This window comes from Sinocyclocheilus anshuiensis, unplaced genomic scaffold, assembly GCF_001515605.1.
Source record: "Sinocyclocheilus anshuiensis isolate Anshui unplaced genomic scaffold, SAMN03320099.WGS_v1.1 scaffold1049, whole genome shotgun sequence".
Classification (NCBI taxonomy): domain Eukaryota; kingdom Metazoa; phylum Chordata; class Actinopteri; order Cypriniformes; family Cyprinidae; genus Sinocyclocheilus; species Sinocyclocheilus anshuiensis.
The window spans coordinates 942,732-958,553 of NW_015557197.1; the positions used below are offsets into that span (position 1 = coordinate 942,732).

The following is a 15,822-nucleotide window of genomic DNA, read 5'->3' on the forward strand; positions in this document are numbered from 1 at the left end:
CGGTTGGGTTACTACCCAGAAGGTTGGGTTAAACATTTAACCCAACCGCTGGGCCAAAACAACCCAATAGCTGGGTTTGTCCCTTTTTAACCCAGCAGTTTTTAGAGTGTATATACTGTGTATATATATATATATATATATGCTAATTACACGTTATTAAATGTTAAATTAATAGATTATGAAATCCTATTTGGCTCAAAAACCTGAGATTTGTGATTATTTGCTGCACCACACAACCTTTATTAATTAATTAATTAATTAATTAATTATTTTTTTTTTTAGCTTTTTATAAATTGAAGCTTTATTTTACAAAAAAAATAAAAAAAAACACTCAGTAATGAAGTCAATATTCAATATTGTTTTTTATTAGATTTATAGCAACAACAACAGTGAACAAACAACATACCAAAAAACTAAAACAAACAAACAAACAAAAATGAATGAAGTCAATAAATTTATAGAAATGCATTTGTTTAACAGAATAGGTTGTAAATAGCTCATCAGCAAGTTTACATCTGCAAACAGACAGGACTCTCTACTGCTGATATACCAGTTCCTTGCTGGTGTCGAATTTGTTTTCTAACCAAGATAATGATCTCAGCCATTGTTCCAAATAAAGCAGAGGAGTCTTATTCTCACAAGCGTGAATCTGCCTCAGCTATTTAAGCCTCAGACGCTCAAAATGCTGCTTCAGTGCCTTTTTCTGTGTGTCTTACTCTACAGTCAACATGGCCACTGCAGCTACATCTGTCCAAAAAACTGCATCTGTGAGCAAGCAAGCTCAGTGCAGTGTTTCAGGGCTCAGGCTGTACCACCGCTCGTCTCAAACAACCTGAAGAAAATACACCTGGGATACAATCACCTCAAAGAGCTGAAGGTCATTTTTTGTTTGTTCTTTATTGATGTTATTTTGCTGTTTAGGATTAAAACATTCATTCATTCATTCATTCCCAGTGGATGAAATATTTTTTCTTGTTAATTTTGCTGTTTTACTTTGAAATGTGTCACATTACAGAGATAAAATTGGTAGTCAATTTGTAATTCCAGAATGTCTTTCTCTTATTTTTGTTTGTGCTTTGATGTTATATTGCTGTTCAGGATTAAACCATTTATTTATTTATCTATTCATTCATTCATTCATTCCTAGCGGATGAAATAAAAAAATGTTCTTGTTAATTTTGCTGTTTTACCTGAAAATGTGTCACATTACAGAGATAAAATTGGTAGTCAATTCATAATTCCAGAATGTCTTTCTCTTAGTTTTATTTTGTACACATTTGTACTTTAATGTTTATTTAATTAAATTTATTTATTTATTTCCATTATATCAGTTGGTTTTAAACAGATTTGTTTATTTATTAATTCCCAGTGGATAAAAATATTTTTTTCTTATTGAATATCCTATGTTCTTTATTTAGTAGTTCTTTATTTTAATAGCCTATTGTATTTGTTGATTTTAAAAAGATTGATTTATTAACTTATTAATTCCCAGGGGATTCATTTTTTATTTTTTTGAATATCCTGTTTTACTTTGAAATGTTACATTACAGAGGTAACATTTGTAGTGAATTTGAAAATTTCAGGATACCGTTCTCTTAGTTTCATTTTTTATACTTTTAGACAATGTGATTTTTCTCTAATTAAAGTTTATATTATTATTATTATTATTATTATAGTTTTTTACATTGGTTGATTTTAAATAGATTTATTTATCTATTTATTCCCAGTGGATGAAATCATTTTTTCTTTGTAAATATCCGTTTGTTTGTTTGTTTTTTAAATGTGTCACATTACAGATTGAGAATGCCTTTCTCTTATTATTATTTTTTTTCACTTTTGTACTATGTGATCTTTCTTTAATTAAAGTTTTAATTATTATTATTCATGTATTCTCAGTGCCTATTATATTGGTTTTAAACAGATTGTGTTATTTATAGGTCAGAGATTTTTCTGGTTTGCCAGGACTTGAAGAAGTAGTTCTGTCTTCTGGTGGGATCGAGCAGATCGACGCCAATGTGTTCAGATGTCACGTCTTGTTAAGAACTCTGGACCTTCAGAAAAACAAGTTAAGACAGCTTCCCCGCGGCCTGCCCTCGGGCCTGGAGATCCTCCATTTGGGCCACAACAGGATACACAGCCTGCAAGAGTCGCCCCTGGAGGGCCTCAGGAAGCTGCGGGTCCTGAACCTCCAGAATAACCAGATTAGCACCTTACGCACAAACACCCTAACATTACTTCAGAGGCTTGAGTGTCTTTATCTGGATGGAAATAAAATCGAATCAATACATGGCGCCCCCAGGTTGCCCTTTCTCAGTTTGCTTAGCATGGGAAGCAACAGGATCTCCTCCTTATCATCAACGTTCTTCTCTTCACTGCAGCTTCTAAAAACGTTAGATTTGTCTTCAAACTGCCTCACCAAAGCCCCTCATGGTCTTCCTCGGTCTCTGGTTCATCTGAACTTGGACAGGAATCAGATTCGATCGCTGAGGAATCGTGACATGTCCCAGCTGCACAACCTCATTACCCTTTCTGTCAGCTCTAACAGGCTAGTGTCAGTGGACGGGGGTCTTCGCCTGCCTAATCTGTCGGTGTGTGAGTTGGCAGGAAACCAGCTACGAATACTGCCTGCTAGATTGACCTCTAAACTCGAGAAGCTGGACTGCAGGCAGAACAATATCCAGGAAGTCACTTTCCAACAGCTAGCAGGAATGAAACTACTGAAACATCTCTTTTTGGAAAACAACTCCATCCAAAACTTTGAAGCCAATGCCTTGAGAAACTGCATTCAACTAACCAGCCTAGCGTTAGAACAGAATCTGCTTTCTGCTGTTCCTCATGGGTATGTGCATCTTTTTCTTCACTTAATGTATTGTTATTTGTTTGATTTCCTCAGACATAAACTAAAAGTCAATCTGTGTTTTTAGTATCATTGAAATAATAGCTTTTTATTAACATTTTGAGATTAATATTAATTAGTATGATTAATATAATTAATATTAATATTTTCCAGTTTTATTTGAATTTCAATTTTAGTCATTTTGATATGTTTTTGCCTTTTTTTTGTATAGTTATTACATAGTAACATTTTATTTTATTTTATTTTATTTATAAGTTTATGCATTTGTTTATTTATGCATTTATTTACGCATTAATTTAAACATTTATTTATGCATTTATTTACACATTTTTGGATAGTTTTTACATAGTAATATTTATTTATGCATTTGTTTATTTATTTAGTTATTTACGCATTAATTTAAACATTTATTTATGCATTTATTTACACATTTTTGGATAGTTTTTACATAGTAATATTTATTTATGCATTTGTTTATTTATTTAGTTATTTACGCATTAATTTAAACATTTATTTACACATTTATTTAGTTTATTTATGAGATTATGCATTTGTTTACAAATTAATTGACACATTTATTTATGAGGTTACGCTTTTATTTATTCATTTTTTACGCATTAATTTACACATTTTTGTATAGTTTTTTCATAGTAATATTTTATTTTAATTATGAGATTATGCATTTGTTTAATTATGCATTTATTTACGCATTAATTTATACATTTATTTATGCATTTATTTCGTTTATTTATGAGATTATGCATTTGTTTACAAATTAATTGACACATTTATTTATGAGCTTATGCTTTTATTTATTCATTTATTTACGCATTAATTTACACATTTTTGTATAGTTTTTTCATAGTAATATTTTATTTTAATTATGAGCTTATGCATTTGTTTATTTATGCATTAATGTACGCATTAATTTAAACATTTATTTATGCGTTTATTTACACATTTATTTAGTTTATTTATGAGTTTATGCATTTGTTTACAAATTAGTTTACACTTTTATTTATTCATTTATTTATGCATTAATTTACGCATTAATTTAAACATTTATTTATGCATTTATTTACACTATTTATGAGATTATGCATTTGTTTACAAATGAATTGACACATTTATTTATGAGTTTACACTTTTATTTATTCATTTATTTATGCATTAATTTACACATTTTTGGATAGTTTTTACATAGTAATATTTTATTTTAATTATGAGTTTATGCATTTGTTTATTCATTTATTTACGCATTAATTTAAACATTTATTTATGCATTTATTTAGTTTATTTATGAGATTATGCATTTGTTTACAAATTAATTGACACATTTATTTATGAGGTTACGCTTTTATTTATTCATTTTTTACGCATTAATTTACACATTTTTGTATAGTTTTTTCATAGTAATATTTTATTTTAATTATGAGATTATGCATTTGTTTAATTATGCATTTATTTACGCATTAATTTATACATTTATTTATGCATTTATTTCGTTTATTTATGAGATTATGCATTTGTTTACAAATTAATTGACACATTTATTTATGAGTTTACGCTTTTATTTATTCATTTATTTACGCATTAATTTAAACATTTATTTATGCATTTATTTAGTTTATTTATGAGATTATGCATTTGTTTACAAATTAATTGACACATTTATTTATGAGTTTACGCTTTTATTTATTCATTTATTTACGCATTAATTTACACATTTTTGTATAGTTTTTTCATAGTAATATTTTATTTTAATTATGAGCTTATGCATTTGTTTATTTATGCATTAATGTACGCATTAATTTAAACATTTATTTATGCATTTATTTACACATTTATTTCGTTTATTTATGAGTTTATGCATTTGTTTACAAATTAATTTACACATTTATTTATGAGTTTACGCTTTTATTTATTCATTTATTTACGCATTAATTTACACATTTTTGTATAGTTTTTACACAGTAATATTTTTTATGCATTTGTTTATTTATTCATTTATTTACGCATTAATTTATACATTTATTTATGCATTTATTTAGTTTATTTATGAGATTATGCATTTGTTTACAAATCAATTGACACATTTATTTATGAGCTTACGCTTTTATTTATTCATTTATTTACGCATTAATTTACACATTTTTGTATAGTTTTTTCATAGTAATATTTTATTTTAATTATGAGTTTATGCATTTGTTTAATTATGCATTTATTTACGCATTAATTTAAACATTTATTTATGCATTTATTTAGTTTATTTATGAGATTATGCATTTGTTTACAAATTATTTGTATAATTTGTACATAGTAATATTTTATTTTATTTTAATTATGAGTTTATGCATTTGTTTAGTTATGCATTTATTTATACATTTATTTATGCATTTATGCATGCATACATTTACTGTATTTATGCATTTGTTTGTTTATTGATGCTTTTATCAGACTGAATATGATGTGATTAATTGGTCATGTTAAATGGCTCAAGAATCTCTTGATAACTGTTTCTATTAATCAGTTCTTTTAATATTCTTTTTATACCAGGCTTCCTGAGACACTGGTCCGTTTGGATCTGAAGGGGAACAACATTGACACGATACATGAGCGTGAGCTGAAGCCTCTCAGGCGACTGCAGGTGTTAAATCTGCGCAACAACAAACTCTCCACCCTGCCTGCATTGAACCTACCAAAACTAAAAGTTCTATATTTGGATGGAAACCCATGGCAGTGCAACTGTGAACTCATCCAGGTCAAAAAGGCCCTTTTAGCAAAGGATGTGGAAATCAGGCCTGACTTCTGCAGCGAGCCCATCCATGAATCTCTTGATGAATGGCGAGCTCATGTACTGGCACAAGATATCTGTCAGAAGCAGACCAGAGATTTGTTATTGGAGAGCCCAACTGAACACACAGACAATGAGGAATATGATGATTATGATTTGTAAATGTAATCCTTACATATGAATACATTGCAATGTTGTTCTGCCTCTCTGCATGCTTCGTTTCTGTTTGCATCCCATATAGAACGAACAATAAATTAAATCTTGTCCAATATTGGTCACCGTCAGTGATTTGGACACAATAAAATAAAACCAATTGTATTTGGCTTGGAAAATATAGCTTCGTTTCATTAAACTCCAGAAAGAAATCAGAAACAGACTCATAAAAAGCCATTTCATATTAATATATTCAGGAAAAACTTCATTTGATACTGTATTATAGTTGAAAATTTTGATATAAATATTTCTATAAAATACATCAATATTAAATTCAAATATATATTAATTATCGTTTTATAGTTGCAATGTTGATGCATTTAACAGTGGCTAGTAGTAGTACGTGTTTAAAGTAGTTTTAATCCTATCAGATTCAAATATGTCCTTCAATAAAACGTTTTATATATTCTATGACGCTGAGTATAATATGAAGTAAACATAAAATATTTTACTTTTTATATTCATAGATCAAATTAATAGACATTTCAGTAGTAGGATTTTTACATATATTCCATTTACCGGTACAGCAGCCAATCACATTGCACCATCTCGCGCAAGGCTGAATTCTGATTTTATTTTGATCTGAGATCAGCCGTAAAATGTTCTTCTCCCGCCTTAGCACTGCCGGGAAACGTCACAACCGATCCCAGACCAGGGATTAGAATGACGCACAAGCGCTCTGTCAGCCGTCCAATCAGAGAGCTCCATGTCACACAGCAGCGGGTTCAGAGTGGAAAGGTTGGCAAGATGAAGAAATGGCAGCCGGACAAGGGTTACTAAGCACAGTAAATAGGGCACAGAGTAGAATATTGATTACTTTTTTTAAGGAAAGCAGGGGTTTTAAGCAGGATTTGATGTATGATGTGTGGTGTGTGTGTGGATATTAATGTGAGGGGACAATGTGAGTGATGTGTAAGTTTTAGTGGGAAAAGGGAATAGATAACCTATTATCTGATCCACACTCCGGAGCAGAAGGGGGCGGTAATGCACCAATAAGCTGGATGCCAACCGCCGTTAAACTGGAAAGAAGAAGAAGAAGAAATGGCAGCCGGCGCGCTGCGGTGTTGGCAGTGATCAAAATGGCTCATTTCTCGATAGACCATTGCTCACACCGACACGGATTACTTTAATATGAGGAATTTACTTCAAAATCCCATAGATACATTCAACTAGGAACGCGTTTCTAAGACTTTGAAGCATGGCTTTACTGTATGAGATGGCGTGGCGCTTTTTGCACGCGCTGCTCTATGTGCAGCGCGCGCTGGTCGCCTGGTTCCGAGTCCACATCTGGAGGTGGAAACGGGCCGTGGTGGGCTTATTGCTGCCCCTTGCCCTCGGCATTCATAATCCGAAAAAGACTGGAGCCATAGGCAAACGGACCAGCCGCCGGGTTCGCTGGGGAGCCGATGGCAGGACGCTAGAGAAGCTGCCTCTTCATGTGGGCTTATTGATCACTGAGGAGGAGATCCACTTCACTGACGTCGCCAATCTAGTGGTCTGGTGCATGGCAGTGGGCATCTCATATGTCAGTGTGTATGATAATCAAGGTAAGACTTATTGGGATTCTTATGCATTGAATAAAGGGAAGTGAATGGCTGTCACATGCATCCAGTCACCTGCTGTTTCATGACTTGAGCAAACTAGTTCATTTGGCACACTTAATGTAACTTACTTTGTGTTTAGATATGATTGCTTTTATGCCAATGCTTCACTTTGTTTGCTCGTATTGATGTCAGATATAGTATGTTTATGGTTGGTTATCAATATATGGGTTAAAGACGAGACGTGCCATTTTGGTTTCTGCATCAAATTAAGCGTGAAAAAAGTTATTTTAAATACATAAACTATGTACTATATACTAAACGTGTGAGACATGCACCAAAACTTCTTATTCCTTGATTTCAAGAATGAAACTAGACTTTGTAATACCACTATTTGCATGAATGTTTCTTTGAACCCTTTTGATGGTTTTGAAAATCATATTACTCAAACTTTAATTCTTGTCTTTTATAATGTAACAATCTGTCTGGTCTGTTTAAACAGTGCCTTTCACCTCAGTATATTTCTCAATGGAAGAAGGGGAGTGTGATATCATATGCTGCTTGTAACTTTTGACAAATATTGTATAGCTGACAAATATGTGGTAAGGGTTAACAGAGATCTGAATCACGTTATTAATAGTAAATTCCACTCTTTATTCGTTCATGCCACTATGGACCAAGTCATTTTAAGACGAAACCAATAAGTCCGTGGTTTTCAACTAGTTTTGATTCAAGATTTGTTTTCTCCTCCCTTTTAAAAATAGATGATCATGTTAATTTTGCTTCATTTTATTGTTTTATTATTTAACAGTGATTATTCCCTGTCAGAACAGAACTGTGTCCCTCCATTTGAAAGGCACTGATCTAAACCACATTGTCAAGTTCAGCAAATTGAGTTCTCTCATGTGACACGTTTCTTAATTAGCCTCAAATGTTGAGAGTCTAAATTTGTCTTCTGAAAGTGTGAGGTTGCTGATAACATTTTAGATTGATGTTAATGATATAACAGATGCTAAAGTCTAAGCTGGTTTTTATGGTTGTTTCTCATTTTAATGGATGAAGAACATGGAGGGTTTCTTTCTGGAGTTATATTGTCTAATGGGTGTGGGACGTCTTGTTTTACAGGTGTCTTCAGGAGGAATAACTCTAGACTCATGGAGGAGATCCTGAAACAGCAGCAGGAGCTTTTGGGAATGGACAGCTCCAAATACTCGGTGGAGTTTATGAAGAATGGTACAGATACTACAGATAAACAAGAGCATCAAGGTGAGGCTCAAAACCCGAGAAAACGACTGTTGCTTTTTGTTTGAGACACTCACTGTGGGTGGACGCCTGTACAAACAGGTTGGATCAGAATATTTAGTCTAGGATGAATGCAGGTTTTGCACCTTTATGATCTCTGTGATGGATCACAATGATTAGTTGTTTACACCTTTTATCTGTTCATGGCTTGGGTTTGGAAACACTTGTTAATTCACATGTTAATTGTGGAGAAACAGACACTATTATGCAGTTTTGTCTGGAAAAGATTCATTGTTGCTAACCTCTGTAGATCAGGGAATTGGTTTTATTTTTCCAAAGTTGCCTTGAGCAAGTCATGTTTTAAGAACCGTATGGAATTCGATCCAGAGTGACACAGTGATACATGGGAAAACCCTCTTCGCTTATTGTTTTACTCCTAGCCTATATATTTTTTTGGGCAAAACAATAAGGACTTTTCTGCTGATTCAGTTGAACTAGTAGTTCAGATTTTGCTCTGCCAACATATTTATACTTTTCAAAGGTGTGAGATAGGATTGCCACAATAGAAGGTGCTGACGGTGATTCTGGTGTTAAGCCGGTTATGTCACTTGCCCACCGCGGCACCGACCCCCACCGTCGTTTTGATTTTTTATAGTAATAAAAATCATTTAGTTCAGTAAAAGAACAGACACTACAATTAAAAACTGAACGCGGCTGCTCAATGCAGCGTGCCGAACGTCGCATCATGGATCAGATTTAATTTATCCAGTGCGGAGAGTGAGTCGAGCTGACTGACAAGAAGAGTGAGGTGAGAGAGACAGACAAGACGATGGCGGATGATTTAGTTTCGAAACGAGATGCAAAAGCGCCTGTTTGGCAATATTTTGGATTTTGAAAAGCCTGTTGACTTTTGCCATTTATCTAAGGTGATTTTGGAAGTTTTTTTAAAACATTTGTTTCTTATTTAATTGGCTCCACAGTGTTTGCTGATTTTTACTTTATTTAAACTTGGTGTCATTTATTTTATTTTTTTTACATCAAGGTGTATGCCGTGCCTCCAAGCTTTCTTACTCGTTTTGCTAATAAACGTTCTACGTTTCTTATTTATTTGGTTATATATTATACATGTTTACTTAGCCTATTTCCAGTTTTGTATACCTATTTAAACTTTATGTAAGTTATTTGTTATTTTATATTAGGCATAGCCTGCCCTATAGCATGGTGTATTTTTATTTGTTTTGTTAATAAAAGTTCTATGTTTTATATATAGGCTAAAGTGAGTTTGACGTTGTATTTTGTTGTTGCATTCAAGCAATTGACGCCGAACTGCTGCTAATTTGAAAGTGAAAGTAAAATGTGCACGGCATTTTTAAGCTATTTAAAAGCGAAGGAAAGCGAGGAAAAGAGGGGAAATTCAAACGAACTAAAAACGAACAATTGCTTTACGCCGAATTGCCGCTATTTGAAAGTGAAAGTAAAATACGCACGCAGCTTTTACAAGCTATTTAAAAGCAAGGAAAGCGAGGAAAAGAGGGTACGCCCCGCCCCCACGGTGATACCGGTATTACCGGTGCTGTCACACGTCGATTAACCGGTGGGAAAATTTCCTCACCGTCACAACCCTAGTGTGAGATCAGGGAGAATTTTTCAAAGAAATTAATTCGTTTTTTATTCAGCGGGGATGCATTAATTTGTTTAAACATGACAGTAAAGTCTCTTATTTTTTTACGTTCTATTTCAAATGCTGTCCATTTCTGTTCATTACAAATTCTTACAAATTTTAAAAATCTTTTTTTAACGTTGATAATAATAGGAAATGTTCCCATGACCCCATTCAAAAGTTTACATACCCTTGAATCTTAATACTATGTGTCATTTCTTGGATGATCCACAATGTTTTTATATTTTGTGATAGTTGTTCATGAGTCCCTTGTTGGTCCTGAGCAGTTCTTGCTGTTCTTGCTGTTCTTCAGAAAAATCCTCCAGCTCCTGCACATTCTTTGGTTTTCCAGCATCTTCTGCATATTTGAACCCTTTCCAACATTGACTCTATGATTTTGAAATCCATATTTTCACACTGAGGACAATTACAAAAGGTGAAAACATTTACTGATGCTCAAGAAGGCAGCACAATGCATTAAGAGCCTAAACTTTTGAACAGGATGATGATGTGTAAATTCTTCTCATTTTATTTAACAATCATATTTTTTCATTTAGTACTGGACTTCAGAAGCTACATAAATACTTACATGTTTCCCAGAAGACAAAATAAGTACAAATTACCCTGATCATCCAATTTAAAAAGTTTACTGTAAGTCAAACTGTTTAGTTTGAACTGTTCAGGACCAACAAAAGACTCATGAACAACTATCACAAAATATAAAAACAGTCGTGGATCATCCAGGAAATGACACGCAGTATTAAGATTCATGGTATGGAATCAAGGTATGTAAACTTTTGAATGGGGTCATTTTTATAAATTCAGTTATTATTTTGTCTTGTGGAGTATGTGTAAACATCTGTTATGTGAACAGGACAGTACTAAATAAAAAATATGAAATTTTCATGATCCCTCTTATTTTTTCAATTATTAACATTTTGCACATTCTGCAAGGGGTATGTAAACTTATGAGCACAACTGTGTATGTATGTATATATATATATATATATACCGCTGCTAATTTTATCCCTCAAATTTTCATCATTCAAATAACTTTGTATGAGCCTGTTCACAAGATGTGACTTGTGATTGCTGTTTTAATCTCAGTCTCATCACACGTCTGACTATAACAAGAAGACTGACTTCATATTTAGTCACTTGTTCTGAGTTACTCAGTTTCTAAATGGAAAATCCACCAATGTCTATGCATTGCCTGATTGCTTTAGTCTGTTTAAATGTTGTCCACACTTAATATAAAGCAATTTTTTCCTGTCTTCTATAGTGTTACCTTGTCAGTCAGTGGTGAAAGTCTTATCTCCAGACGATGGGCGGCTCAGTATCGTCCAGGCAGCCCAGCAGCTCTGCAGGGCCGTTGAGCAGAAGGAAAAGACAATCAAAGACATTAACGTCACTGTGCTGGACTCATTACTCAGAGGTGAGGTTACAGCGTGTCTGTCAGCTGACAAGCACAAACAGTTATATATGAGCATTTAGTCCTGTAATTTGACTGAGCAATCCACATTGAGACTTAGGGTTATATATATATATATATATATATATATAAAATCTTAAGGTCTTGTTGTTAGTCTTTTAAAGGATCTGGTCAAATCTTTTCCTTTCTTTAGTGAAGAATGCCGGTAGGGATTAGAAAAGGAGAAAAGACAAAGTTTTCAAAGTGCCTTATGAGAAATTTCAAGTGAAAGCCAGTGAAATAATTAATGGGGTATTGTATTGGTGATGTCTTTTCACAGTACAAGAGTAGAATAAAAAGAAACACCTTTAACATCAACTTTTTAAAAGCTGTGTAATGTAAAAAAAAAAAAAGATTAAAAACTCATAAAACATTGAAAATACCAAACAATATAATAATTTACTGACCATTTATATGGTAATTTGACATTTCTTTATAGATGCAAAGATTTAAACCTTTGATGTTTCAAATAAATGGACCTTTTTTGTGACCGAATAAAAACCGTAAATTGACATTTTAATAAATATTGGTTCATAATATTAAATATTAATCATGTAAATCAATTTTATACAAAATTGTATTACAAGATATTTATATTAATAAAAGATTTATTATTATTTATAGTTACAATAATGTTGGATGTATCAAACCAAAATCCACTTACAAAAATAGAATAGTATATATCAGGAACATGATAATGTCAAATAACAAGAGGCACAATAGAGAATGTACAATTCAGGCCATCAGAGTGATGAAGAATATTCATAGCACAACCTCTGATTGCAACAATATGAGCATCATCGCTCCTCTGTGATTGCAGCTCGCTGAGCTCACTCATCCTGGAGGATATGTTGTGTTGAGAGACAGATCTGTGGTTTTTGCTGTTTCTATGGTCTCCAGGATCTTCTCAGTTAACAAAAGAGCCTGTAGTGTTCTCAGTATTCATCTTCAGAAGCTCCTCAGGCTTTTTCCACTGATGCCTGTTTTTTTTCCCTGTGCAGAGTCAAAGAACATACCAGACCCAGACCTAGTGCTGAAGTTCGGCCCTGTGGAAAGCACACTTGGATTTCTTCCCTGGCACATCAGACTAACAGAGATTATGTGAGTATGTTTATGTATCGATGTAATTCAGCAAGCACAAACTGTACAGATTACATGCTAATTGCTTTGTACAGAACATTTAAATTTTTGTTCTTTTTGGTCCTTTCCTCTGGGTTTTCTTTTGTGCATCTTAAAAAGTCTTAATTTGTTCTTCCACAAATTAGGGCCTTAAAAAGTTCTTAAAGGTCCCCTGAAATGCTTAGAAACACGCAGCGTTACTCTGTGTTGACGTCATTTTAACTGAAACAGGAAGACAGGGTGGGACATATCAAGCAGCCCCGCCCCTTTTTAAAATAGCCAATAGCGTTCATTTATATCACAGCTTGGGCTAGAGCCGTTGAGCTCCGTAAAGCCGCATTTGACAGGGTATGCCAGCCACAATCTCATCCATATTGCTATAAAATATAGCATTCTGTGTAGAATTCAAATAGCTCTGATACATTTTGTGGTCTGCGCCGACTCGCGCATGTGATCTGCTCCGTGCTATCATGTCTCTGGACCGGAGCAGAGTGTGTGTGCGGTGCGGTGGTTAGCGTGACACAGCGCAAAACCAGACTTCTTTTTTTCCTCAATGGAAAGCATATTTACACTGTTTGAATCGTTCCCTGTCCCCTATATAGTGCACTACGTGCCATTCACTGTACAGAAAATACAAATTCTGTGGCTTCAGCGTCTATTTTATAGTGTAGGGGGCGGGCGCTTCGGATTCTAGAGAGCATTTGATTGGACAGAAAGTTTGATGAGAAGCTGAAGTACGATGTGACGTCAAAAAAATCATTGAGCCGTTTTGGCGGAAGTGACGAACAGCAAGTTTTGAATGCTTATATCTTCTAAATGCGAATTTTGTCACTGTTTTGGAGCACACTGCCTTATAGATAACCTTAAGACTAACATATTGATACTAACACCCAAAAAACTTTCATTTTGATTTCATGGGGACTTTAAGGTGTCAAGCTGTGACCTGTCTCATAAAGAAATTCACAATCACATACACATATGCAAACTCATTTCATTTAACCACAACATAAAATGTTTTAATATATATATATATATATATATAGTATACATACAAAGTTGTTCTGTCATGAAACTCTAGATGGCGCAGGCCGATAGGTTCTCAATCTGACATAATCACATCATTATTCACATGGCACAGCTGATTGGTTTCTTTTCGCATCAGCAGCCAATGAGCTTGCTACTCAACATTCAAATACTTGGCTTGTGCTTGCTGTAGTAGTTGCAGTGCACTTCAGAAACCCTCCACCTTCCCCAGCTCCACCTGTAAATTTCATGTATGTTATATATGGGGATTATTTCATATGTATTATATGTGCAGCAGCAGTATTTCTTACCTGCTCATAGCAGCCTGTCTGTGGATGTATTGACAGCATAGTATTGCATTGCTTGGTGATATTTTATGGACACCAAGGCATGGACGCCAAATATCAATCTAAAATCAGGGTTTAAATTGTGGCACGGAATTGTGCATACTTTTACAAATTCATGCAAGCTCCGAGAATATAACTAATGTGGAAAAACAGATCAAACCATTAATTTGAAATATACAGTGCAATATATTGCATGTTGTTGCAAAATGTTTAAAATTGATATAATATTGCATATTGTCATGAGGCCTCTGGTGACTCTCACCCATACTAAATGTCTGTATTACATGGGGATCAAATGCGGACTTTAACATGGGCTTCGGAAATCATTTCAAATGTCAGATGAGAATGACAACATGAAATCAAGCTATCTCGTGCTACTGCACCAAAATTACCCCACTGTAAAATTAAAAAAACACTGAGTGAGCAAAAATTTGTGAGATAGCTAGTTATAATGGTAATTAAATAATGTTTACATATGTATAAAAGCCTACATTCAAATCTGTCATATAAATTGGTATCTTCATTAGAAATTAGCCTACTGATTGCCACCATTGATGGACAAATTTTTTAAATAATATTAAAAATATCTGTATGACATTATATTCTGCAGTTCTTCCCTGCTGTACCGAATATCTATACTTTTCGAATTATCACATCGAAGTTAGAAATTCAAATATTGTGACAAAATTAATTTTGTAGGGTGCCACAAGTTTGTTAAAATTTCCAAAGGGTGCCGCGACTAAAAAAAGGTTGGGAAACACTGGTCTAAGACATTGAACAAAATGAAGTGAGTTCATGCTTAAAACAAGAACAAGATGGTATTCTTTAAAGTACAGTGGGCTTCAAAGTCCACAATAGATGTATAGAATATAAAATCAAAATTAAACCTGGAAATAAAGTGAAAATGTACAAAGAAATAATTTCAGAGAAATAATGAGGGATCGGTAGCAGAAGGTCTGTGATTTACATAGTTGTGTTCGCATGTTTGTTTCCGTCAGTGCGTGCGGTGGCATTTTGCCTGGAGCGTTTACTTAAATCCTTTCACGTGATTATCAGCACAGATTTACAAGTAAACCTGTCCACGCTGGCACACTTATCTCTGGAAGCTTTCCCAGCATGTGTGATGACGCGAGCAGCTCTGTGAGATCACAGCACACATGCAGACTTTCACCGCATTGCATCATGCAACCATCGTCAGCGTCCTGCAGTCTGACAGTCTCCATCTTAACTGTTTTAAACGCCAGTTGCTTGTCTTAATTAATATGCATGGAGTTTTTACCTCATCAGATTGTGAATGATAAATGCCTTACTAATTTCATTAAAGGTTAAACAAATGTAAGGCATTTGTACACAGAGCAGCTAAGTATACACTTTCCTATATAAATATATAAATCTATAATAAATATATGTCTATATAAATTTTAACCCCAAATCTTAATGCACAAATTCAAAAATTTGAGATTACATGAGAAAATATTAATATTAATGAAATTGTAAAAGTAAAAGCATATACAGTGGGTACGGAAAGTATTCAGACCCCCTTCAATTTTTCACT

At 33.6% G+C, this 15,822-nt stretch overlaps 2 protein-coding genes across 2 annotated transcripts in view; both read left to right on the forward strand.

Moving 5' to 3' along the window:
• Positions 1 to 5,813, forward strand: part of LOC107678820 (nephrocan-like) — an 11,307-nt gene extending 5,494 nt beyond the window's left edge. The window contains exons 2-4 of the mRNA XM_016474225.1: positions 724 to 877; positions 1,938 to 2,839; positions 5,414 to 5,813. Coding sequence (XP_016329711.1) covers positions 724 to 877; positions 1,938 to 2,839; positions 5,414 to 5,813 — 1,456 coding nt within the window. The remainder of the gene's footprint in view (positions 1 to 723; positions 878 to 1,937; positions 2,840 to 5,413) is intronic.
• Positions 5,814 to 6,627: 814 nt separating this feature from the next.
• The window catches only part of LOC107678856 (dehydrodolichyl diphosphate syntase complex subunit nus1-like), a 12,512-nt gene continuing 3,317 nt past the window's right edge, over positions 6,628 to 15,822 (forward strand). The window contains exons 1-4 of the mRNA XM_016474282.1: positions 6,628 to 7,411; positions 8,531 to 8,671; positions 11,590 to 11,742; positions 12,780 to 12,879. Of these exons, the coding sequence (XP_016329768.1) occupies positions 7,063 to 7,411; positions 8,531 to 8,671; positions 11,590 to 11,742; positions 12,780 to 12,879 (743 nt within the window). The 5' untranslated portion in view covers positions 6,628 to 7,062. The remainder of the gene's footprint in view (positions 7,412 to 8,530; positions 8,672 to 11,589; positions 11,743 to 12,779; positions 12,880 to 15,822) is intronic.